Genomic DNA, 27,314 nt, shown 5'->3' with positions numbered 1-27,314 from the left:
AACCACGATCGAAACCACGTTCACCACTTTGCAAAACGTTGTTCAGGAGCTCACTGGACCCGCGTATTGACTCTTGGAGCGAAGCGCAACCGACGGTGGGCGGGAGCAGACCACCGTCAATGGCACTTGTATAACTTTTTGAATTTTTTTTTTACAGGAAGCCACAAACTGCAGGTTGCTAAGTATCATAGTTCTTTGTTTATTTCGTCTTGAAATCAGGGGGGTTTCATGTGGACACATTATACATAATCGCGGCCAGATCGTTATCAAGCAACGCTGGCGCTGCCGCGATTACTTATTGGCAGCTTTGGGGTTTTGGTGCTCGCCGGCTTTGCGACTCAATTGCCGCCTGTGTACAGGGAGATCAGGCAATCATGCAGCACGTCGCACAGGATAATATAAACTGCACTCACGCGTTTAGAGGAGAGATAACGCCTAAACGAGTTAGCAGTATCTATCGCCTGCACACGTAACTGGTGAAGCCGTTTTTTCAAGGTTAAAAAAGAGAGAGAAAAAAGAAAGACTTGCTAAGACCTGGCTAACATATTTTTTACAGGAAGTTGCTTCGAAAAAGTGTTATCGAGCAAATGAGCGATGATTTCCCATTTCTGAAAAGAACAGGCTCGTCGTCGGACATTGTATTTGCAACGTAGATAGGGCTACGTCATGGCATTTGATCATATATACAGAGTTCATGGTGGAGCACATGCAGTCTTTCCTTGGCGCATAGGAACATCCTAAATGCGTCAGGCTCGGTAACCTAATAATCGAGAAGTGTTGACAAATCGATAAGGACTATTTTCGCTAGTCACGAAGATAAAAAAACGGCACTTTTCTTATCGTTTTAAGCAGGTATCTATGCTTGTTGCAGCTAGATACAAATGCCGAGTTATCCGTAAAGCCTTATTTTTTACGCTAGTTTGCGTTTAACTATTGCTGCATGAAAATTTCAGCGCTCGTCCAGCGTGATTTCTTTCTCGGCCCTCGCCGTGTTTTCCGTTCACTCGTGTTTCTGATCGTCACGGCCGAAGCTCATTGTGTCGCTAAGCTCTAATTGCCAGTAGTTTTAATTGTCAAGACTAATTTCATAGCAGCTTAAATGAGGCATCATAGCGCGAACAACGAATAGTGGTGTTGCAATTGATCATGCTTGGTTCACAATGTCACGATTTGTGCATAACGTATATTTACCGAGGCAGCCCGTACACGTACACCGGAGCAAAGTCACGGAACATTTAATTCCAGTTATATACATTGCAGATCAACGTCAGTGCATCAGTATAGACAGGCAGTGGTTGAATGTCTAAGCTGGTTGTATTGGTCTCCTTCTTTTTTCTGTCTCTGCGCCCGCTGAACTCCCGCGGAGGCGTAAAGGAAAAAGAGCTCGCATAGCGAGAAATGCACACGCGTTATTCAATAGGCCAGACGAGCAAAATTAATTCGAAGCCATCCACCATAGGCGTCGCTCGTAGTGTAGCTTTGAGGCGTTAAACCTTGTAACTGAATCGACTTTATCATTCCCATGCACGGACGAAAGCATTAATCGTGTTGCGGTATTGCAACTTTTGCTTTCCAAGCTGCAGATATATGGTTACACAGGAAATAACTTCTAATTTAAGCTGTCCGCGCAGCGCTTCTAAATGGAACGAATACGAGAATCGAGCAGCCGAGCCGTGTACCAATTACTGTCGACAAATAACGCTTAAGCAAATATAAATTTCCGATAGGCATCGTCACAAACGACAATGACACGGGGAATCAGAGACGCGCGTAACGCAGATACCACATAGAAGGAAAGCGCGTGTCCTTGTGTACCGCAAGTGCAATATGGTGCCTGGCACGTCGACGTTCATCGACACGTGCATACACGGTTTTCAACACGCGCATGGCGACATCCTCGGCGATCGCTTTTATGCGTGACCCCAGGGCTCGCTCCCCGTTAATGCGCATTTCCGTGGGCACAGTTGGCGCGGTAATTTGGTCGTGCACATGGCAGTGGGTTGATTTTGCGCTACAACGAATAGCAGGTGCTTGAGCCAAATGAAAAAAACAAACAAAGAAAGTAAGGAAAAGAAACGAGAAGGTACAAAACAAACGTGCAAGTGGCTTCTACACATTTTTATACCTTCCGCTGCGACGGCAGTTAGCCTATAATGTTTTTGAAGCGTTCCATGACCCACGGCGCGAGTTGCATTCGCTGCGCAGACCGTAGCATGCAGCCGCCAGATTTGTGGGTTCGAAAACATCGCTGTTATCTTTAACGGATATACTCCTGCTCTGGACTAGTCGTCCTCGACATCCCGTTCATTCGGCGCATAAATGTTGAGTGATGGTAAATATAAGCTCGCACTTCTCGAAATATTCGCCCATTGCCGGTAAGCTAGCGTGGCGTCACCTATTTAAATGTGCCTTCTCTTACTTGGGCTGTCTTTAATGAAGAACTTCTCAAAACTTGCTGGCTTCAGTCTTTCGTTGCATTTGTACGGTGTATACACCTGTTACACGGGCGACCTTAACAGCGGTTAACGTAACCGTGGTTATCGCTAAACGCGCTTAGTGCGGTTAGGCCGCTAAACCCGGTTGACCGCCAACCGAACTTGGCAACCTCGGTTTAGTGTAACCGACGTTTCGGAAACGGGAAAAATGGCAGACACTTCTCCCGAGTGCAGCGCTGGCGCTTCGCAGATATCTTCCAAAAAGTGCATCATTTGGCCTGACGCGACAACTGAGGCACTGATACGCATTTGGGAAGATAATCTGGCCGCTCCGCGCTCAAGTGGTCGAAACGCGTGCCTCCACACAGAGATGACGGCTACGCACAAATTTCAAAATTTAAGAACATCACAATCAAACTGGACAAGTGAGACACACACAAACGCCGTGTGCTTGTGTGCGTCTCACTTTCTTGTCCAGTTTGATGACGCTGCTTTGAAACTTATAACTGCAGCATTTATAACATGTAGTTCTTTGTCATAATTAGTGCAATGTGAAATTGTAGTGTACATACATTAACACCTGAAAGCATTGCCTTTTCCTCCTTTTCTATTCTTTCTTTTTGTAAATGTAAGCGCATATAGTTCCAAAGTGCATTCGCGCAAAGTTTTACTCCCTTTAATTATGTAACTATAATGTTTGTTGGTTGAAACGTTCATTTGTTTATTATGATATTTTTACCTTTTCGTTCAGTGGGCTTAATTTTATTTCATATTTACCTATTTGTGACCCTTAATTCTGACTTTTTAATAGTTGTATGCCACCAGGCATGCTTACAACTGAGCAGAAGTATCGAAAATAAATAACCTACACCTGCAAAACGAAGTCTTAAACGGTAAAACTATCAAATATGGCAATTGTTTTGCTGAAAAATAACATCTTTATACCACTGTAGTCAAACGTCGAAGAAAAATTATTCAAAATGAAGCCTGTAGACAAGAGATCACGTGACGCGTCATCAGATCATTGACCGTGATCGTGATAGCCCGTGTAACTCTGGCGGACTACTGTTCGCGTTAACCACGGTTCAGTGAATTAACCACAGTTAAGTTTAACCGCGGTTAAGCTGCCCGTGTATCTAGGGTAGTAGTGTGATAAAAAATTAACCAGACTTGCGTGGACCGCGTCAAATTGCGTGAAGTCGCGGCGAGTTGGTGCGACAAATTGAGGGGGTCTTCGTGTCTTTGCGGGTCACATCGACGCCACTTATAGAGTAAATTACATCGATCCTCTTCTCACATGCAAGAGTGGCCGTTCTGCCACTGCAGAAGCGTATAGGTCATCAATATGTCTCAATATCCCGCTTTAACGTTGCCTTCAAATGCTCGATGGCAACAAGTGCTGTTTTCAACGGTCTATCACGGCGCAGGAGAAAGAATGCACATTTGTTACGGTGATCGACGAGCGATTGACGACGCCTATAAAGCAGTGCGTCATCACCGTTGAAGGGAACACATCAGCGTGATCAGCACGTGCCACTCTATGAAGTGCGCATGCGAGTGTGGTTATGACCCGCGGTTGGTGGCGCTGGCACCATTCGGCACACTTGTTTTGTGCACTGACTTAAGCTGCAGGCACCTGTACTATAGGTGCACATGTAGCGCTCGCAGAGTGAGGGCCGCAAGTTGGAGTGTCTCCCTTAATATGCGGTGTCTATACCTATAGCAGCTCCCGAGCAATGGGTCAGATTCCCATTTAATAGTACAGCGCCTCGGCTGTATGCATACCAGGTCATACAGGCGGCTCTATCAACAAGCCACGGCGTTCGCATGCGAACAACACGCCCGATAAGGTTCAGCCACATTTTAATGAGAGGGGCCGCTAAATACGGTCACTTTCATAGGCGAATTAACGGCCGTTCGATCGTATCTGTTTACAGGTCACTGTGAGCTCCGTGCATAACGCAGAGGTTTTGCGTACACGACATACCGAGCATATATCCGCGCTTGAGAGGGCAATGACCGATATTTCGCGGGAACTATACTGCAATTTCATGTTAGCGGACGCACCACGCCCCAACATCATCTGGAGTGAGAACCTCGCAGCGCGGCCCGTTATGCCACGGCTAAAGAATTTCAAGTATAGAGGTCTAAAAACGGACGCTTACGATAGAGAAACTTTGAAATTTTCGCAATGCCTCGCGTGCCTTAGCAACCTATATGTACAGGCGGTGTCGAAACTTCGCATGGTGTTCCGCAAACATAAAGAAAAAATATGTTTGCAAGCTTCCACTGCTGACGAGCAAAAGACGATGAAGAAAGGAAAGTATGCATCGACTATATAAAGTATACGTGTTCTTTTTCTTTTTTCAGAAATCGTGACAATCGAAGCGCCAACGCACTGTTCATATAGCAGCATAATGCGTCACTCACCGGCACGAAATACCATTGTTCTAAGCGTCCGCCTACTGCATGTGTGCATAAACACCACCACTGAGAGCTTTGACAGATAAAGTAACAACTGAACTTCAAAAAGTAGAGCGATGCAAGAACATTGTAAAGAGAAGCGCCGCAGCCAGTACGTGATCTACCTATATATGTGTACCGTACATGTACAAATGCGTCGAGACTTGCTTTTACGCATTTGTTCGCAATGTCGCGAAGACGGGTGCCAAGCGCGCATATTTCGGTGCTCGTCTCTGTCCGTGTTATCCGCTCGTGCTCACACGCATAAGCTACGTTTGCGCAATAAGCTCCACAACGTCGGGTCGAGTCGGCGAGTTTTGAAACTGACCTGTAGTGTTTTGCCGCCTCACTGTTCAAAATGTATTCACTTATCACGCCTGACCGTACTGTTTCTGCGCGACACAATGACTGCAAAAAGACTGAAGCGGTAAGTGCGTGGCGCTAATTTGCACACATTATAAATGGACGCTGTTTGTACATCGCGAGCTGGAAAGCTATACTAATGCCAAGAAATGGGAAAGCGCATCCAGCTGGCGGCCATGGAGGCGACGTTAAAAATTTGAAGCAATAGGACTTGTACTGCAGATCACAACACTGCGGTTCGTCAAAGCTAGTATATTGACGGAAGTGCGCAGCTGCGGCACTAATTTCTGTGCATTAGTTTGTTCGCGGTTTACACGGTGAAAGGCGAACAGAAAGAGTCAATGACCGAAAGATTTCCAGCACCGACGCGTAGGGATCGCGGGAAAAGTAAGCCGTAAAAATAATTTGCGCTATATATTCCGTATCGCAATTCGGTATGTGGCATCATTGACACCGCGAAGCGGGCATGTTGTTTGTTATATGATGGTTAACTTTCATTGCCCGCTTAACGTTTTCAAAATGGTGAAGACAATTAGCTATGCAACTGAATCTGCGTCAGACATTAGATGTGTTTGTAGAACCGATGGTATGGCTAACCGATCTAGGTTAATTTTCGAGAAAAAAAAAACATAAAATAAAACGTTCTTTAGTTTTTGTTTGCAGATAAATGCCTGCATCCACGTCTTGCTGGGGTCTCAGGGGTAACTTTGATTTCAAATAACGCCGAACGGTGCATGCTGACCGTGTCAAAATGCTTCGTAACATGGGAATCAAAGTTGTTTCAAACTTGAGCATTGGGCATTTGCCGGTTCATACACGAAATAAATAAGTAAGTAAATAAATAAATAAATAAATAAATAAATACGATTTTATTTTTGCTACTGACAGGATGCCGCTTTTCACAAAAGAGAGAGAGAGACAGAGGAAGAAAGAGAAGAAATGCGGACATCACAGACGCTTTCTAATAGAGGCGCGCGAATGATCATTTTCAATTTCTGACTTCGGGAAAACACGAGGGACGACGGCTTCGTGTCGTCCCTTTACAACTGATGGCGTAATGAAGAGAACGCCAATCTTATATAGATCAGGCACACGCGTGCACCCAAAAAGTCACGTAAAAAAGAATAAAAAACACAGAGCGACCTTAAACAGGGATGCGATACAAATACTAAGGTAAACGCTGACAGACCATACTGAGGCACCGAACGCGTGTGCGTCACATGGAAAGAAACAAATGTTCTTTCTGAGAAACCGCAACTGACGGCGAGGTAAGGCAGTGACCATCCTTAAAGCGCCGCATGCATGGCCACTGACTCTGCAATCTCTCTTACCAGCTGGCCATTTTTTTTTTTCTGCCGACAATCTCAGTCTTCGAAAACAAAGGAGAGCAGCCGAAGCGACTACGGCAATGAATAGCCAAGCTGATTTCTATTCGGGTAAAGACCGCATCGAATAGGAATCGAAGTGCGCCAGATCCAAATCACATAAGGAACACTTTTGGAATAGTGCTTGAACATTGAACAGGCGTCCTCACCATTATTGCAAAACCAACCTTCACATTCCAGTATATTCACAACGTTAGGAACCTTCTGTCGTTACAGTGCACGTTACGAAGTACTGTTTATTGACAAACGTAGCAGTAGGAGCAAACAAACATTTTATTCCTGTATTCAGAAGCCATTGGTCCGTGTGTGAAAGCGTTATAGCCGCAAAAGTCAGCAGACTGCCCGAGAGCCGTACAGCGTGCTCCACCACCTAACTTGTCGTGTTTCACTTCAATATATACCGTAACGCTGCCGGCATTTTTACTACAAGTTCATGCTTCACTGGGCGCATCTGGCGATTAGGAATATGCGAAAGCGATTGGAAAAAAAGATTCGTAATTACGAATAGTGACTGTTCATTTCGAAGACCGTATAGAGTAGTTTCGTTATTAGAAAGCTTCAAATATTCGCACACCCCTAGTGTCGAAAGAAGAGGAAATTCGGAATGGTTGGGACGGTAAGCTATACATCCGGAACGATGATAAGCGATCTGCTTGTGAGCAACGAGATTGGATGGCACTTCGCGAAATAAAGAAACAGAAACGGTTTTTCAAAATTTGAGACCGTCTATAGCGTAAGCTAGGATTAATTTTGCTAGAACATATTACCGTCATATCGTGCACCGCTCACGGCCGGCCTATCGCGGTGATATAATAAGCGGAGTATTGTAATTTTTGATTCCCCAGTCCTCTGATGTGTGTTCGCCAAGATCTGGCATGAAAAGATTTTGGGCTACGACTCCCGTGTGACAGTATATATTGCAACGATCTCGGGAAAGGAGAGAGAGAAGAAAAAAAAAATCATTTATTGTAAGAAGTTGTCCGGCTCACGGAGGCCTTTTCTATAGAGAAATAATAGCTAGTCGCCCTTCTTTCCACAATCGGAGGCCAGCTGACGCGGACGCGCATCCATGCATCCATGAGTGTATCATGCTTGTATAGCCGACCCTTTATTCGCCATTTGTGCGAGCAAAAGTCTGCGAGGAGTTCTGTTGAAATAAGAAACGAGCATGCGAATGTTTTGCCATATATAATGATGATATTGGCTGTCATTGAGGTACAATTCATGACTCCCACCCACGGTTTGATTTTTTTTCTTCTCTTTCCTGTGGAAATATAGCATCCTGTGAGAAGAACGAATAATATTTCTGTTTTCACACCTATATAGAGCGTGATTTACATAGATCTATCGGAAAACAGTTCACCGTTGAGAAAGGTCACGGGAACGATGATAAAAGTAATCATCAAGGGCATGTTTCAGGGTGTCGCGCAGGAATTCTGCCGGACACTCAGATGAGACATCAGTATAGACAGGGAAGGTGCATCATGGTACTCATACGGCTCTCGCGCTTCCGAAGGACAGCGCACGATCTTCGACCAACGCTTCCCTGTAGGTGCCTATATATCTATCTATATACGCTCCGACGGGAAATGGACGGCGCTGCTCTACTATACATGGTGCATGTGAGATGACGACAAATTAAACGAGACTCCAAGGGACGTTGTGCGTATACCTCGTGTCTTTGTAGCAGTCTTGCCTATATATATTCGTATGTATATTGTTAGACCAATCATAGGCAGCGCAGTATGGGAAAAGTTAAGCCTCGTTTCGCGACATGACGCATGCGGGAAAGCGACTTATCCGAAGCGTTCCCGACTTCGCAGCTGTATCGGACTCGACAACCACGATGCGCTGTCCAGCAAACTTGATATGCGTGGCTGTCGAATGCGGATGCACGTGACGTTAAGTTGAACTTTTTGAGCAGTAAATGCAATGCTGCGATCGCGGACGCTTTGTTACGAACATTATGTGCAGATCGCTTCTTCGAACATGCCTGCACTGTCGAAAACCGCGCCGTTATCTATTCACCTGTGCGATGCGACAGTGTATATACACATCTCGCGGGCTCACGTGTGGGGCGCAATGGGTTTGAATGGTGGACACCGCAATTGCAGGGCACGGCAACGTTAATTCCCTTCTTCGAAACTGCTTGTAGCAAATGCTGGTAACTAATTGCGTTTTGGAATAACTTTATTGCTTACTCGTGTTATCCTACTTGCGGCACGAAAAAATAAATAAAAAGTACGCTACGCGGCGTAAGTGATGGCTGGTTTCAGAGCGTCGTTATACACCGCGTGGTGTTTCCTTTAGTGCCCAATTACTGCGTATACTCAAGGAGACTGCGCAGTGCACGCATTACTAAGAACTGCACGGTCGGATCTGTAAACCATAGCGATGCACTAAGGAAGAGATTTGTGGCAGACGATGTAGTGTGCTGGAACGATGTCCCGAAGTGAATGCCATGCGCTGTAACTTAGTTTATAGCGGAGGTCTAAGCGTAAGCGAATAAATGCGCGACGTTTCACAGTGAAATGGGGCTTGTCTTTCTATGCGCCAATATCTCGCGCACACGTTTTAGCTCTCGTAAGGCACAAACTTGCCACGTCGGTACTCACTTGAAGAAGTCATTCCGACAGAAGAGCTTGCCATCCCTGGAGAAGCACTTATCGGTGAGGTTGCAGCGGCAGTCGCAGCACTGGACGCACTTGGTGTGCCACGATCGGTCCAGTACGTTGAGCAGGAACCTGTCCAGGATGGGGCGATCGCAGCCCGCGCACTGCACCATCTTCATGGCGGCCGCCGCAGGCCCGGGCCCCGCGCCCGCCGCCCGCCCCCGCCGGCGAGTCACGGTGAACGCCGCACTGCGCCCGGACGCGCACCCGCTGAAGAATGAGGCACGGCGAAGCGCGCACGGGGCACCTTCGAAACGGAACGCTCCGAACAGCAGGCGCGCACGCCGCCCGAGAGCGCACACGGCCGAAAGCACGCGCCGACTGAGCGGCGTGGACGGCAGCAGCAGCAGCAGAGCGAGCGCGCGCCTACTACAGCTGCTGCGGCAACAGCAACGCCGTGTGTGCGCGGCGTGCTTTTTCTCCACCGACCACGCACCGCTCGCTCAACGCACCACGTTCTCCGCGCCGTGCTGCAGTGGCACCGCCGCTCCGCTCCACCAGCAGAGCGCCACATTTCGGAGGGGGTGGAGCGCGCAAAAGCGGAAGGCGGAGCCACGAGGGACCGCCCCGGAAGGTCGACGGGCCAATGGCGCCGCCGTCGTCCCGAGAAACGCCGAGACGCGCGCGCGCAGCACTGCCGAGCGCGCGCACGTGAACGAGCGAGTGCGTCGGGGAGCCTCAGACACGCGGCACTTTTTCGAAGGCGGTGGCGCGCTTTTCTTCGTTTTTGCGCGTTCGGAGCGTCGTCTCTATTTTCTTGGAGAGCACCCGCTCTCCGCAGGCAGCGCGCTCCCTGCGCGCTTTTGTCGCGCTGTGTCCTCCTCGCTCGCTTCGCGTTGCCGAGAGGTTCGCGCTCGCGTAGCGCCGGGGGCTCTTCTTCGCTGGGCGCGCCGTCGCGCGCTGCTTGTTGGCGGCTGGCTTCCCACCTGTCCCGCTCCGGGCGTTCGACGAGAGCGACGGAATAAAGATGAGGAGAGGAAGCGCTGAGAAGTCTCCAAGGTCGTCTCGTCGTCGAAGCGCTTCCGCGTCCCCTGCCGCTCTTTGTGTGCGGTTCGCGGGAAGGGGACCAACGGCGTCGATTTCTTGCTAGCTTGGTTAGGGCGAAGGATGGCACGGTCGTCTGCTCGCGGGCAAATGCGGCGGCTACCTTTTGGCACGAATGAGTCATTGCCGCGGTTTAGGGTGCATCGCCCGGAACCTCGCTGGACTCTTAAAAGGTGGCAGTGGCGGTTTTCGCTTTACTTAAAGACTGCGCCCTTTTTTCCCCCTGCGCTGATGCACAGCTAGCGCAAGAACGCTTCCATCTTGCATATCTGCTTTTACGATGCTTGAAGTGTCCGTTCGACCGTCGACAGGGCTACAAGAGGCACGCGTTATTCCTTTACTATCTCTGTACGTTTGGTTATTTCCATGTCATGCCCTCAACTGTCGGCGCACCGCACAGACACAGGGTGGATTACGGGTTGCTTGAAAATCCTAGCCAAGACGAATGGTCACCTGTAAGAAGCACGGCGAATAACTCTGCGAGCGACACGTGTGCTGTAGGGCACCTAAAGTGAACAAATACAGGGTATAGTCATTCATGACTCACACGAAATCATAACATTGTAGCGAAGTGACGCAGCCGTGAGATATCAGACGCATCAACTCACCAGGGAGACGGAAGAATGGGGATGAGCTCCGGCAGGGGAAGTCCAAATCCGCAGGTACGACGACGAGAGTAGCATTTGAACTAGATTTATTCTCTTGGTATTTACCTTAAGTTTAAACTGTACAAAATATATACAAGCAAAACGATGTCATACCCGTCGTCGTCGGCCTGCCTGACCGGCCTGGTCTCCCCTGGTGAAGATGCGCCGTCTGCTGCTGTCTACTTGCTCCCCCTAAACTACCCCAAACTATTTCTTAAATAAGTTTCCCCAGCATCCAAGAGACACTTTTCTCCACCAATGGGCTACTTCGTTACTCCGACCAATCAGGCAAGCCGACATCATCCAATAAGCGACAGAGTTCAAGGGGTCAAGAAATGGTCGCGTCAACACTCTGCACACAAAAGCACTCTGACCATAACTAATTGGCCTTTGACAGCCGAGCGTGAGAAGACGACGCGACATGTGCAGGTGCGACGTCAGGGGCGGCGGCCGCGCGGCAGCACTGTCCGCGGCGCCGTCGAGGTCTTTTGTGTACAATGGTTTGCCCCGCGTCAAGGACCCCACAAAATTCCCCGAAAGACAGCAAAGAGGGCCGCGGTACGCTCTCTTCGCGACACCTCCCCCCTACGAAAAAGAGTGTCCCACTCGTTACAAATCATTACTACAAAATAAAACATGGCTCAAGGAGTTAAACGCGCACATTAGGGATTCATATAAAAAACTGAAGTATCCGTAAGGAAGATTTAGCATCACGTAAAACAAAACAAACAAGTTTTGACAAAATGGAAACAAAATGCACAAGACAAGAAACAAAGTTCATTCGCGCGCGCTACACAATAAAATTAACAATGAAGGTTATACGCTTGCGTTGTGATACACATCAGTGTCCGTGTCGTAAGCAGTGATAGTTCTCGGATCGGCCTCGTTGTGGAATGTCTTCCAGTCGGAGTAAAGTTCAGTCCCATCATCCGAGTCTTCTACGACGCGCACTCTTTCACAAGTCTCTGTCTTGTACACACAATCACTACGCGAACCGCACTCGCGCACACCACCATTCAAATCGCACTCGCGCACAGCACCACTTGGATCACACACCTCCTCTCGATGTCCGTCAACGGACTCGTCGTCCGCGTCGTCATTATCCGAGCACTGTCTGACGTGGCACGGTTTTAAGCGCGCAACATTAACAACGTCGCGTTTTTTGCCAGTTCTATCCACTACCTCCCAGTTGTTCTCGCCGATTCGCCTAACAAGACGGAAAGGCCCGTGGTACCGGTGAAGGAGTTTTGTTGTCTTTCCCCGAGCTCTGAAGGGAGTCCACAAATACACCAAGTCCCCCGCATGGTAGACTGCACTACGTCGTTTAGCGTCGTAACTACGTTTGTTCTTTACTTGCTGACGCCTCTCCCGTTCGGTCACTAGCTCGCGAGCACGCTGCAGCCGGAGGGCCACTTTCCTGGCGTCCAGGGTGCAGTCGAAACCGCGTTCCGCGCCTAGTGCTACATCTATAGGAAGTGTGGGCTCATGTCCGTGAAGAAGAAAGAATGGGGTGAACCCGGTGGTCTCGTGGGTAGAAGAATTGTATGCAAAAAGCACGTACGTAAGAAATTCGTCCCAGTCGCGATGGTGCGAAGAAACGTACATGCTGAGCATATCGGCCAACGTGCGGTTGAAGCGCTCGCACAAGCCGTTCGCTTGAGGATGGTACGCTGTAGTAGTGGCATGCTCGCTACCTACAAGTCGGAAAATTTCTTCAGTCAGGTTGGCGACAAAATGCTGCCCCCGATCTGTTATCACTTTTTCTGGTGCCCCATGGCGTAAGACAATTTGCTCGACGAAGGCTTTAGCAGCTTCTGCAGCAGTGGCCGCTGTACACGCGACAGCCTCGACCCATTTCGTGTGGTAGTCAGTAACCACGAGGATGTAGCGGTTTCCTGCTTTGCTTTTAGTGAAAGGGCCAAGAAAATCCATGCCCACTTGTTGGAAAGGGCGACCTGCAGGTGGGATCGGCTGGAGAAAACCGGTCGGCTTTCCGGGTGGTAGCTTTCGCGTCTGACAGTCAGGGCAGGTGAGGACATACTTGGTGACGTGGCAAAACATCTTTGGCCAGAAATAGCGGCTGCGAATTTTCTCCCATGTGCGCTTGACACCGAGGTGGCCTGCCGTGATGTCGTCATGGCAGTGCCTCAGAACCTCCGATCTCAAACACTTGGGGACAACGAGTGCTGCGCGATCTTCCTGAAAGCCTTTCGCTCTTCTGTACAATACACCGTCGACCAGCCGAAAGCTCCGTGCCGTTCTTTTCGTTTTTCTGACAACGGGCGCACTCGGCTGCTCTAGGTGCTGTATGATTTCTTGCATCCAGGAATCCTCTCTCTGCCTTTCCCCGATGTCCACATGATCCAGCGCGAGCAACGGTAATGGGTTTTCTTCGCTTGCTGGTGCGGGATCATGAGGAATGCGGGAAAGCGTGTCCGCATTTCCATTCTTCAGGCCAGGGCGATGTCGCAACGTTATGTCGAACTCCTGAAGCAACAGAGACCATCTCATAAGGCGACCATTCGGATTTCTCACTTTCATTAGCCAGGCCAGGCTAGCTTGGTCGGTCACGACTGTGAACTTAGACCCAAAAATGTACGGACGAAACTGTCCGCACGCGTACACGACAGCGAGACATTCTTTCTCAGTTGTGCTGTAGTTCATCTCAGCCTTATTAAGGTGTCGGCTAGCATAGGCAATTACTTTCTCTTCGGATCCGATTTTCTGAACTAGTACAGCACCAATCCCATAATCACAGGCATCAGTGTGCACCTCTATCGGCTTCCCGGGCTCAAACTGACGCAAAATGGGCGCCGTGATCAGCTTCTCTTTGAGGGATTGCATAGCCGCTTCGCAAGCTGCATCCCAGACGAAAGGGACATCCTTTCTAGTGAGGTTAGTGAGCGGCCGAGAAATACGAGAAAAATCCTTGATAAATCGCCGATAGTAATTGCAGATTCCGAGAAAGCTCTGTACACCTTTCTTGTTTTTTGGTGGGGAAAACTTTTCAATCGCGGCCACTTTGTCTGGGTCCGGTCGGATGTTCTCGCCAGTGAGAATGTGACCAAGGTACTTAATCTCCTGTCGCGCAAAGCTGCACTTTTCCGGCTTCAGCCGCAAGTTCGCCGCGTCCAAGGCCGAGAATACGCTTTTCAAATCTTGCAAATGAGCGGTCATGTCCTTAGAGAAAATTACAATGTCGTCCAAGTAAGCCAAGCATACCTTCCAAAGCAGACCACTGAGTACTTTGTTAATCATTCTCTGAAACGTGGCCGGGGCGTTACACAGACCAAAGGGAACAACATTGAACTCATACAAGCCGGGCCCACAGGCAAACGCGGTCTTCGGCTTATCTTCCTCCTTGATTTTCACTTGCCAATAGCCCGATGTAAGATCAAGTGTTGTGAAGTATTTTGAGCCCTGTAGCACGTCGAGAATGTCATCGATTCGCGGCAGTGGATGTACATCTTTCTTCGTAACTTCATTCACCCTTCGAAAGTCGACACAAAAACGCCATGACCCGTTCGGCTTTTTTACGAGGACGACAGGTGATGACCAGGGACTGCGAGATTCCCTTATTATCCCATCGCGCAGCATTTCCTCTACTTGCTTCTCAATCAGGTTCCTTTCAAAAGGGGAGTGACGGTAGGGATGCTGATGAATTGGTCGAGAATCGCCTGTGTCGATAACGTGTTCTGCCATAGACGTCTGCTGAATGGGGTTGTTATTGCCAGTGAATAGGTGGCGGAAGTTGTCAATGAGCGAAAGCAACTCAGCCCTTTCACCTGGACGTAAGTGGTCTCCAGTCTCCACGTCAAAATCCCGAGAGTCTTGCGTGTCTTCGGGGGCGATGACTGCCATTTGTGCATTGTGGATAGAAGTAGCCCATCCAAGCTTTGTTCCGCTGAGCAAATTTACTGGCGACATGGTGGGATTAGCGATCCGAATCACACCTGTCCCATGCACGACCTTGGTCACGGTACGAGCAACGTGAAGTCCGCTTTTGAGCGTGCTGTTCGGTTCGATGAGATGGACTCCGTCCCTTGCGACATTTACCTGGACAGCGATTTCTGTGCGAGGTTCAATGCGAATATGCTCGTGGCACCGCGCACTAAGTACATCATTGTGTGCCAGGGTGCTCGAATTTACATGCAACCGAAAAGTTTCACCGTTGAGTTGGAGCTCACTCTTGGAGAAATCTATTAGAAGACGCACTGCTCGACAAAACGGGAGACCACCTAATAGCTCATAGGGACAGTCCTTCACAATCAAAAACTTCTCGCGAACAGTTGTGGAGTCGAAATCAAGAGTTATTTCAGTTTCACCTTGGGGGGAGAGCAAGCTTCCGCCGATTCCCCTGATGAAGACATCTTTTCTTGATTTTGATGAAGCACATATTTTTTCAGCGAAATGCGACGAGATGACATTTACCGAGGAGCCAGTATCAATTACGAGTTTTGTGTCGGTACCATTTGCTCGTATCGGTACTGTTAAAAGCTGACTATCTGACATAGTGCATACGGGACGGCCGGACTGGCTCCCTAGGCCCGGCCGTTCTCGTTTCCCGAAGGGTTGGGTTGCCCACCCTGATTATTATTGGGCCCTCTCTGTTGGTTTCTGTCATCTCGAAACCGCGTCCAGCATTGGTGCGCGACGTGACCGATGCGACGGCATAGCTGGCATCGTGGACGCCCGTCGTCGGCACGGGAATTTCTTGCCGGCCAAGGCACCGGAGGACGGCGTACGTCTTCTTCAATAGCCTTCAGGCGGTCCGATAATGTGGCTATAGAGTCCGCGATCGCCCTTAAGTCCCTATCGCGGTCGGTGGCCTCTCGCGGGCGAAGATGTTCTGCCGCAGCGCAGGTAGCGAGACATGCCGGAGGCGGCTGCATTGTTACCCCGGCGGGGGTCACTCCCGCGAAGGGTGCCGCGGCGAGTGGGTACCACGACTGCTGGCCGGCAGGGAGGTGGGTGCCGATCGCTTCTGGTTGGTATGCACGTGTCATCAAAGCCGCCTGATTAATCCGCTGCAGAATTTGCAGGAAAGTTGAGCAATTTTCCGGATTAGCCATGATTATCTTCTCCTGCACGTCTGGACGCAGGCCGCGCATGAGGTGCCGTAGCCGTTCCTCTTCTGTCATAGAGGGATTAATTTTGGCGCACAGCTGCACAATGTCATAGTAGTATTGCTCGGGGGACTCTGATGGCAGCTGCGTTCGGTTTTGGAGCCGCAAATATGCGATCTCAACTGAGTGACGACTTGTGAAGGATGTTTTTAAGAGCGTCGCCCACTCTTCCCATGTATTAGGGGCACCCGTTAGAATTTGTGTGGTGTGCCACTTTTTCGCATTGCCATCTAATGCCAAATATAAAAATTTTGCTTTCGTCCCTTCATCCCAGTTGTTGAGGGAGGCTACGTGTTCGTAGCAAAGCAGCCACTCGGTTATTGACTCTTCCGGTGTGCCTCTAAAGACTGGCGGTCCGACGAAAGGTTTAGCTTGAGGGGTCGACATGGTAGCGAGAACAGTAGGGGGTTCGGTTATATTCGAGCTGTTAGAGCTAGGTTCTTGGGGTTTGTTGCCACGGCCCATGATATTAGTGCGTGGCCTTCGGTACCCAGCACACTCCACCACTTTGTAGCGAAGTGACGCAGCCGTGAGATATCAGACGCATCAACTCACCAGGGAGACGGAAGAATGGGGATGAGCTCCGGCAGGGGAAGTCCAAATCCGCAGGTACGACGACGAGAGTAGCATTTGAACTAGATTTATTCTCTTGGTATTTACCTTAAGTTTAAACTGTACAAAATATATACAAGCAAAACGATGTCATACCCGTCGTCGTCGGCCTGCCTGACCGGCCTGGTCTCCCCTGGTGAAGATGCGCCGTCTGCTGCTGTCTACTTGCTCCCCCTAAACTACCCCAAACTATTTCTTAAATAAGTTTCCCCAGCATCCAAGAGACACTTTTCTCCACCAATGGGCTACTTCGTTACTCCGACCAATCAGGCAAGCCGACATCATCCAATAAGCGACAGAGTTCAAGGGGTCAAGAAATGGTCGCGTCAACACTCTGCACACAAAAGCACTCTGACCATAACTAATTGGCCTTTGACAGCCGAGCGTGAGAAGACGACGCGACATGTGCAGGTGCGACGTCAGGGGCGGCGGCCGCGCGGCAGCACTGTCCGCGGCGCCGTCGAGGTCTTTTGTGTACAATGGTTTGCCCCGCGTCAAGGACCCCACAAAATTCCCCGAAAGACAGCAAAGAGGGCCGCGGTACGCTCTCTTCGCGACAACATTGTCTATGCGAGCTTTGCAGAAGTCCTATTAACACATTATGTGTATATTGTGAAGTGGCGCGCTGTCAGGATTGGGGGCTCAATCCCATCGCTCGTAATCAGTTGTCAAGATTGGAGTCGGGCATGAATTAGAAGGTAGCTGGCCCATGCCGTCGTCCAACTTATCCACGCTGAGGACGTTGTTGAAGGAAAGGACTGCTTCTCATCGAGAACGAGGAATATGGGTTTACTTACCGTATCTACTGTTGCGTTTCGCCTGCGACACGTGGTTTTGCCGGCGCGACGGCGGCGGGGCGGCGGACATTTTGGCCCGATCGTCGTCACCGCAACACTCATCGCCAGGTGTTTCCAGGCGCGTCTGCGGCGATGCGACCGCCTAGGGATTTCGTTCCAGTCATTGTGCCCGAAACAGGCGAGGCCAAAGCAGGGATCTCCTTCCAGTTATTGGGCCCGAAACAGGCGATGCCAAAGCAGGGATCTCGTTCCAGTCATTGTGCCCGAAACAGGCGATGCCAAAGCAGGGACCATCTTCTCGTTACAGTCATTGTGTCCGACCGGCAGCGCCACGACAGTGTGCTGCGCAGCGCCACGACAGTATGCTGCGCAGCGCCACGACAGTGTGCTGCGCAGCGCCACGACCAGGTGCTACGAGATCGTGCGCAGCGCCACGACATGGTGCTACGGCATCGCTACGACAGTGTGCGTCACCATTAGCCCATTGTACATTCACGTGCTCGTCTTTTGAGGGGTTCCTTCTTGCCCTCAACTGCGAGAGTATAAAAACAGCTGCCCCCGGACGCCAGAGGAGGGCTCCGATTTCTTCCGTTGAGTGAAGTGCTCTCCCGTCTCTCTACTTCGGTCAAACCTGACCGCCAACTCTTTGCGATGTTAAAATAAACAAGTTGTTTCGTTGTTACCTGTCGACTCATGCTTTGCCGGGACCTTCGGATGCTTGCAGTTGTACCCCAGGCCGCCAGGCCAACGCTACCCTTGGGGCTTGCGACCCAGGTACAACCACGGGCGTCAGCGCCGAGTTCCCAACAAATCGTACCAGCAGTCAGATCGAAATATCTGGTTGCCAGCGGTGAGATCGCCTACGACTTCAAACATCTGTCTGCCAGCGGTGAGACAGCGACAACGGAGGCCAGCAGCAAAGCGATGCAGTTGACAGTATGCTGAGCAGCTCAACGACGATCCGGGAGCAGTGCAACGAGCCCTGTGTGACGACTGGTTGCCTGCAGCGGAACGACTGCGCGGAATTCCTGCCTGCGAGGTTTGGTGAGTGCGGGACTTTCTTCTACTGAGCTTTGCCAGGCTTTTTGTTAGTGTCAGAAACAGAGCTGGTAATTGTGGTTGTCGTTGCTGCCGGGTTAGTTTGCGGCAAGACAATAGTAAGCAGTAGAGAAAGCAGCATTCAGAGCAGCCATGGATTTGAAGTCGTTGCGCAAACCGAAATTGTTGGAGCTTGCAAGAGAGTTGGGTCTGGATGTCTCAGACAAACTAAGAAAACCTGAACTGCTAAAGGCTATTCTTGAGTTAGAGGCTGAGGATGACGAGCTGTCGGAATGCCTTGAGACTATTGAGGAGAGGTCAGAGAAACAGGAGCGCGAACTTAAAGAGCAGAAAGAAAAAGAAGAGCGTCAACACGCTTTGGAAATGAAGCGTCTCGAGATAGAGATGGAACGCGCTCGTAATGGAAGTCAGGCACACGGTGCAGGAGAACGCGTATTGTTCAAAATGACTGACCTAATGCGGCCGTTTAAGCTTGGAGAGGACATTGGTTTGTTCCTGGTTAACTTTGAGCGAACGTGCGAGAAGCAGGGGTTCTCTCGGGAAACGTGGCCACAGCGCTTGCTCACTTTGTTACCCGGCGAGGCGGCCGACGTAGTCGCTCGCTTGGATAGAGAGGAAGCAGAGGATTTCGACAAAGTAAAATCGAGTCTGCTAAAAAAGTACCGGCTGTCTGCGGAAGCGTTCCGTCGGAAGTTTCGGGAAAATGAGAAAGGCAAAAGTGAGTCATATACAGAGTTTGCGTATAGGCTTATGTCGAACATGCAGGAGTGGCTCAAAGAAGAGAAAGCGTTTGGTGACCACGATAAAGTTCTGCAGTGTTTCGGGCTAGAACAGTTTTATAGTCGGTTACCGGAGAACGTGCGATACTGGGTCTTGGATAGGCCAGACGTGAGTACGGTGGCTAGAGCCGCTGAGCTAGCCGAGGAGTTTGTGACGCGTCGAGCTCGCGGAGCTAAGGACGGTCAAAAGGGTGAATTTGGCTCCAAGTCTGAGAGGCCAAGGTTCACGCCCATGAGATTTAAGGGGGACACGCGTAGTGAGGATGCGAGTGAAAGCAATCCGACCAAACGTAAAGAGACGGCAGCCGAAGCCGAACGCAGAAAGCGGTTCGAGATGAGGCGAGCGGGCGTTTGTTATACGTGCCAGAAGCCGGGTCACTTTTCGGCGCAGTGTCCGGAAACAACACCAAAAGTTGTGTTTTTTTCAATAGGCAGCACTGACGAGAACATGAAGCTTCTTGAGCCTTACATGCGAGACCTCCTCGTAAACGGGAAAGAGTGCCGAGTGCTTCGCGATTCCGCAGCTACGATGGATGTAGTTCACCCGTCTTACGTAGAACCCCATATGTTCACGGGCGAGTGCGCGTGGATCAAGCAAGCCGTGGAAGCTCATAGCGTGTGTCTGCCAGTAGCAAAAGTGCTTATTGAAGGACCTTTCGGAGCGCTTGAGACAGAGGCGGCAGTGTCATCTATGCTGCCACCCCAGTACCCGTACCTATTTTCAAACAGGTCCGATCACCTCCTGCGCGAGAAGGGGCTTTTGTTTGGTGAAGCTAGTGTTCAGGCCTTAACCAGATCGAAGGTTCGGGAGCTCGCTGCAAAGGCGGTAGTTGCGGGGCCAACGTTATCAAACAACGAAAAAGGGTCAGAGGCGCAGCAAGCTGATATTCAGAGCACGCCCGAACTGAATAAAATTGAGTCTGTAGCGTTGAAGGCGCCAGATACTGGAGAGGAAAATCCCGACGCGGGAAAGTTAGAAGAGCTATCTACTGATTTGCTCATCGCGCCTACGTCAGACGGACTTGATAGGTTGCTAAAAGTCAGCCGGACGGCTTTGATAGCCGAGCAAAAAAAGGATGGCAGCCTGGAAAACGTGCGCTGCAATGTCAAAGAAGGTATCGCCAGGAAAACTGCGCGTTTTGTGGAAAGAGGTGGAGTCCTGTACCGGAAGTATCTAGACCGCCGAGGAGTGGAGTTCGACCAGCTGGTCGTGCCTCAATGCTATCGTCAGGATCTGTTGCGCTTGTCACATGGGGGTTCGTGGTCCGGACACCTAGGAGTTAAGAAAACTAAGGACCGTCTCTTGCAAGAGTACTATTGGCCAGGGTGTTTTCGGGACGCAGACCATTTCGTGAGGACATGTGACACTTGTCAGCGGGTGGGCAAACCAGGGGACAAATCGAGGGCGCCGTTGAAATTGGTACCTATCATTACGGAGCCTTTTAGACGGCTCGTTATTGATACAGTGGGACCTCTGCCGGTAACAGCCACGGGGTACAGACACATTTTGACTGTGATCTGCCCAGCGACAAAGTTCCCTGAAGCAGTGCCGCTTAAAGAACTCAGCTCAGTTGAGATAGTTAATGCACTACTGTCCATATTTGCGCGAGTTGGTTTTCCTGCAGAAATTCAATCAGATCAGGGCACAGTGTTTACTAGCGCTTTGACGACAACTTTTCTCGAAAGGTGTGGGGTAAAGCTGCTACACAGCTCAGTGTACCACCCACAGTCGAATTCCGTTGAGAAGCTCCACTCCGTCATGAAGCGCGTGTTGAGAGCCTTGTGTTTTGAACATCAAACTGACTGGGAGCTGTGTCTGCCTGGGGTGATGTTTGCTTTAAGGACCGCGCCGCATGCGGCTACGGGGTTTTCGCCAGCTGAACTGGTGTACGGTCGCTCGCTTCGATCTCCGCTTCGCATGCTTCGAGAATCATGGGAAGGTAGGGGCGACGACCCAGTCGTGGTGGAGTACGTGCTTAAGCTCCTCGAACGCTTAAGAAGGGCACAGGAGTTGTCAGGTGAAGCAATGACAAAGGCCCAGCAGAGGGCCAAGGTTTATTATGATCGGACAGCCAGGGCCCGTCGTTTTGAGGTTGGCGATGAGGTCATGATATTGCGCACATCGCTAAACAACAAACTAGACGTGCAGTGGGAGGGCCCAGCGCGAATTGTTCAGAAACTGTCGGACGTTAACTACGTGGTAAGTCTGCCAGGAAAGCGGAAAGCACAGCAAGTTTACCACTGTAATCTGCTCAAACCTTATAGACAAAGGGAAGCAGTGGTGTGCATGATGGTAAACGTTCCTGAAGAGCTTCCGGTCGAGCTTCCAGGACTAGGCTCAGTGACGAACAGGGAAGACACCGGTCAAGTCATTAGTGACCTTATCAGTAAAGCACCGCTGTCGCCTGAGCAGAAAACCGAACTACACCAGCTATTACAAGAGTTTCAAGGTCTGTTCTCTGAGAGGCCTGGTAGGACTTCTGTACTTACTCATGATATAGAACTTACCTCCACAGAGCCAGTACGATCCAAGGCGTATCGGGTGTCACCCCGCCAGAGCGATATTATGGAGGCTGAGGTAAAGAAAATGCTACAGCTCGGTGTTATTGAGGCAGGTGAGAGTGATTATACCTCCCCTTTGATTTTAGTTGAGGTACCGGGCAAGGAACCTCGTCCTTGCGTCGACTACCGCAGGCTTAATTCCATCACTAAGGATCAAATTTATCCGATCCCTAACATCGAGGAGCGCCTTGAGAAAGTTAGTAGCGCTCAGTTTATTTCCACCCTAGATCTTGTCAGGGGTTATTGGCAGGTTCCACTTACAGAAGAGGCTAGTAGGTATGCGGCGTTCATTTCACCAATGGGAACATTCCGTCCTAAAGTGTTGAGTTTTGGTTTGAAGAACGCGCCATACTGTTTTTCAAGTCTCATGGATAAAGTGTTGCGGGGACAGCAAGAATTCGCTTTACCGTATCTAGACGACGTAGCGATATTCTCCGCATCCTGGTCTGAGCATATGACACACTTGCGGGCAGTGCTAACCCGCCTGCGCGAAGCAGGCTTGACAGTAAAGGCTCCTAAGTGCCAGTTAGCACAGGCCGAGGTTGTCTACCTCGGTCACGTGATTGGTCAGGGTCGTCGCCGCCCCTCTGAAATAAAAGTGGCCGCTGTGCGAGACTTTCCGCAACCGCGCACAAAGACCGATATTCGGTCGTTCTTAGGTGTCGCCGGCTACTATCAGAGGTACATCCCTAGGTACTCTGATATCGCGGCTCCCCTGACGGATGCTCTAAGAAAGACAGAGCCTCAAACAGTCGTCTGGGACGAGACAAAGGAAAGAGCTTTTAGCGCCCTAAAGAGTGCCCTAACAAGCCAGCCTGTGCTACGATCGCCAGACTATACAAAAGGGTTCATTGTTCAGTGCGATGCTAGTGAGCGAGGCATGGGCGTTGTACTGTGCCAACGGGAAAATGGAGAAGTAGAACACCCCGTCCTGTATGCTAGTCGTAAGCTGACCAGTCGTGAGCAGGCGTATAGCGCCACCGAGAAAGAGTGTGCATGTCTCGTGTGGGCCGTTCAGAAATTGTCATGCTATCTAGCCGGCTCGAGGTTTATCATTGAGACAGATCACTGCCCTCTCCAATGGCTGCAGACCATCTCTCCCAAAAATGGCCGCCTCCTGCGCTGGAGCCTCGCTTTACAACAATATTCCTTTGAGGTGCGTTACAAAAAGGGGAGTCTCAACGGTAACGCCGATGGCTTAAGTCGAAGCCCCTAACGTAGGAATCAGCCTCAAAATTGTTTGTTATTGATGTTTTTCTTCCTGAGGCAGGATTTTTTTTAACATATTGCTTTTGTTTAGTGTTTCAAAGTGATGATATGCTTTCTAGTGCAATTTTTCAATTTGTGGACGCGTTCTGAGTGATGCTAGACTACTGTAAGGAACTAGGCAGTGGTATAAAAAGGGGAAAGAGCCTGGCAGGGCTTAGTGAGGGTTGTGCCGTGCTTGCTGACTGAGCGGTTGAGTTTTCAGCGTAGTTCTAACGCTTGCCGGGAACGAGAACAAAAATGTGAACTCTCCCGAAGTCACTTTGCAGTGTCCCGTGCGAACCTGAACGAGAGAACGAGGCCTTCTCTGTGCGCTGCGCTCAAGAAACGTCAAGGGACGCCCGACTTCGGTTATGAGCATCATCGAGCGACATCCCTCCGGACAGCGGATGCAGTCCCCTGTCCATCGGGATCTCCTTTCCCCGGCGGGGCGGTCTGTTGCGTTTCGCCTGCGACACGTGGTTTTGCCGGCGCGACGGCGGCGGGGCGGCGGACATTTTGGCCCGATCGTCGTCACCGCAACACTCATCGCCAGGTGTTTCCAGGCGCGTCTGCGGCGATGCGACCGCCTAGGGATTTCGTTCCAGTCATTGTGCCCGAAACAGGCGAGGCCAAAGCAGGGATCTCCTTCCAGTTATTGGGCCCGAAACAGGCGATGCCAAAGCAGGGATCTCGTTCCAGTCATTGTGCCCGAAACAGGCGATGCCAAAGCAGGGACCATCTTCTCGTTACAGTCATTGTGTCCGACCGGCAGCGCCACGACAGTGTGCTGCGCAGCGCCACGACAGTATGCTGCGCAGCGCCACGACAGTGTGCTGCGCAGCGCCACGACCAGGTGCTACGAGATCGTGCGCAGCGCCACGACATGGTGCTACGGCATCGCTACGACAGTGTGCGTCACCATTAGCCCATTGTACATTCACGTGCTCGTCTTTTGAGGGGTTCCTTCTTGCCCTCAACTGCGAGAGTATAAAAACAGCTGCCCCCGGACGCCAGAGGAGGGCTCCGATTTCTTCCGTTGAGTGAAGTGCTCTCCCGTCTCTCTACTTCGGTCAAACCTGACCGCCAACTCTTTGCGATGTTAAAATAAACAAGTTGTTTCGTTGTTACCTGTCGACTCATGCTTTGCCGGGACCTTCGGATGCTTGCAGTTGTACCCCAGGCCGCCAGGCCAACGCTACCCTTGGGGCTTGCGACCCAGGTACAACCACGGGCGTCAGCGCCGAGTTCCCAACAAATCGTACCAGCAGTCAGATCGAAATACTACATAAGGAGGTTGCAGTTCATCAGTCTAGCATGACTGCGAGAGAGAGAGTACATCAGTCTAACATGACTGCTTGAGAAAGTGCACTAAGCTGCCGCACAAACGGTTTATAAACACTCGGTCCTCCCTCGATCCCAAGGTGAGGGAAACGGTCGTCCAAGCATCGTAAACAAGCCGCCTCTCTGCGGGACGGCTTACACAAACACACACACTTCCGCACGGGTTCACGGTCCGGAGCCGACGTCAGACGGACTTCGTAGAACTCGGGGCTTACTCCAGGAAAGGCGCCTTTTATTCCCCGAGCTGACCCCCGCAGCGCGCCGCCAGGTGCCCATTGTCTTGCGTTTTGAACGGCGCATGGGAAGGAGCCTCGAACTGCGTTCCCTCGGGGACTCCCTTGTTCACAGCAGACCAGATTGGCGTTGGCGGGTTCAGGCACAAAGCCTGCTTCGTCGCACTTGGCTCCAGCGCCGGAGAGTCGAGGACGCGTGTATTGTTCTCCGCACACAGTCGACTTAGTGATGCCGTGCTAGAGGCTTGCGGTGGCGTTCCGGGAAAGTTGACGCCGCTGTCGCAACCGGCTGGCAAAACTTGCACCTCAGCTGGGCCGTTCTTAACAGCGTTTAATTTAATTATGGGGTTTTACGTGCCAAAACCACTTTCTGATTATGAGGCACGCCGTGTACGCGTTTAAAACGCATTAATATGCCGAACGAAATTTAAAGTTTTTTTGAATAGCCGGGCACTGCCCCGTTCCGAAAGGAATAGAAGATAGCTGCCCGCCGATCGCTCTGGCACTGGCTACACGGAGCTGCCATGGAGTATGAACTTATTTGCGTATAATAAAAGATTTTGCGTGGCTGTATAACGTCATCGATACTTTTCTGCATGTATACGACATTGCTCTGTCAACTCTACCTTGCTGAGTATCCGTTTTAGCGGCATTCTTCACATTTCGTTGCTCGCCGCCGCGATTTCCAACCAGCCACCGCAAGCTAAGTAAGGGGAAGCCGACCAATCGCAGACGCCGGCACCACCCTCCTCATCTGGTCTATCTACTTTCACTGTGCTGTCTCAGCCCCGTCGAATCTCTCTCCACTTGAGCGTGCTCCTTGTCTCTTCTCAGCCAGTTAGATAAAAAAAAAATCTGCTCAATGTAGGCAATGCTATTCGTTTTGAAAGCATAAGAAAGTGACATCCTATTGGGCTTTTGAAACAATGCTGCTGGTTAGCGCCCGATGCTTGCGTCTGCGGTTACGTAATGTTGACGTCAGGAGATTGGAATAGTTTTACTTTGTAGGGCCCTACTCTCGATTACAGGATAGCGATTTTTTTAAGTAAAGCTATTTGATGATTTCGGCTGTTGCAGCACGCGAAAAGACATTGACCAATATATATCCCCTTTTTGGCACTACACGTTCAACTCAGTTCAGCAATTTACAAGTGCTCGATACTTGAGGAACAGTTATGACGGATCGGTTTGGGGAAAGTGACGCGACTGCTCGGATCACCTTTTCGGGAGAAATACGCCTCTTAGGCCATATGGCTGCAGCCAGCAAAAAGCCGTAGCCTTATTCATTAGGATTATGGGACACGTTTAAGTTATCATTCACCAGAGGATTTGCTTCATTCATTTGTTCATTTAATGCTGCGATAAAAAAAGCATAATATGCAAAATCGGTATTACAATAATGAGTGCGAATAGCAGAGTGTCATATAGTGATAATTCCTTCCTGCAGTTTAAAAGAAAGCAATAATAGGAGACAGAATAATTTTTTTTGCTGTGCATGGACATATAATCAGCAGAAGCAAAGGTAAAATATGTTTGCATACCCCGGCGAAATTGCCTATTTATGACGTTTCTTTTATTCTAAAAAAATATTTTTATACATTTGGAGTCCCGTTACGTCTCCGTGAGGCAGAGACACTACCTCTGCTCCATCTAAAACAGTGGCACTATTGGTCTTCTTGATGTATTGTAAGGCTGTTTACTTTAGTTCGCGACGCGTTTTTGCCTCTTTTTTTTGACCTCGGCTTGTTAACAAACCTTTGTTCTACTATTCTATTCAAATTATACACAGAACTTGGCTGTCTCACAAATGCAGTACCTGCGGCTTCTGTTAGAAATGCCTTTCTTTTCATAACTCTGGGTGATCGCTGTGTTGAGATTGGCGGTTGAAGAGAAGTACGGCAGCACGAATCCCGTCAATGCTTGCTTGGGCGCCCAAATGAATAATGTAAGACTGTCAGTTGGCTGAGTAGTGAAAATTGTGCAGCAAGCACTGCCGTATCTGTTTGTTTACGCGTGCGTGCAAATAGTACGCTTGTTGCACTTCGGCCGAAGCTCCAGCTGCAGTAGCACGTCAGCCATCGCCACGTTTTGTCGTCATGATTCCTGACGCTAAGAGGAAATATGGTCTCAGCAACTCAAGATGAGGGAATATGTTCTCGAAAACACGACACCTATAGCGCCATATATGAAGCGTCTATATGGGCGGTGGTCATGAATGTGTGCTCGGTAGGTGTCAAAGAAGCCAGTAGGCCGTCCACCATTGCAAGCAGACGGACCTGCACGGACGGCGCGCTGATAAGCTTGTGTTCGCCAAATAAAGTTCACTCATGGTTCAGCTTAAGTCCCTCTATAGACCTTCTCATCGGGCGAGGAGAATAGGGCGCGCGGAGAGCCTTTCCTCCTCTCTAGCTCGGGCGATCCGGCGCGGCGCTGCTTGAAAGTATTGCTGCCGCGTGCTGCGGAAAGGTTTTGAGATGTTCTAGATCGCACTCTGTCAAATTTACGCCATGTTCGCTCATATAAGGTCGTCAGGGAAGCCCTTCGGTGT

General features: G+C 50.2%; 1 protein-coding gene across 1 annotated transcript in view; it reads right to left on the bottom strand.

The window, feature by feature from the left end:
- The window catches only part of LOC142576492 (LIM/homeobox protein Lhx1-like), a 227,165-nt gene extending 217,227 nt beyond the window's left edge, over positions 1 to 9,938 (bottom strand). The window contains exon 1 of the mRNA XM_075686642.1: positions 9,262 to 9,938. Within this exon, the coding sequence (XP_075542757.1) occupies positions 9,262 to 9,437 (176 nt within the window). The 5' untranslated portion in view covers positions 9,438 to 9,938. The remainder of the gene's footprint in view (positions 1 to 9,261) is intronic.
- Between the last annotated feature and the right edge of the window lie 17,376 nt (positions 9,939 to 27,314).

The sequence above is a fragment of the Dermacentor variabilis genome, chromosome 3 (genome assembly GCF_050947875.1).
Source record: "Dermacentor variabilis isolate Ectoservices chromosome 3, ASM5094787v1, whole genome shotgun sequence".
In the NCBI taxonomy this organism is placed as follows: Eukaryota; Metazoa; Arthropoda; class Arachnida; order Ixodida; family Ixodidae; genus Dermacentor; species Dermacentor variabilis.
Note: the sequence above shows the minus strand (reverse complement) of the source record. Positions and strands in the feature narration are given on the sequence as shown.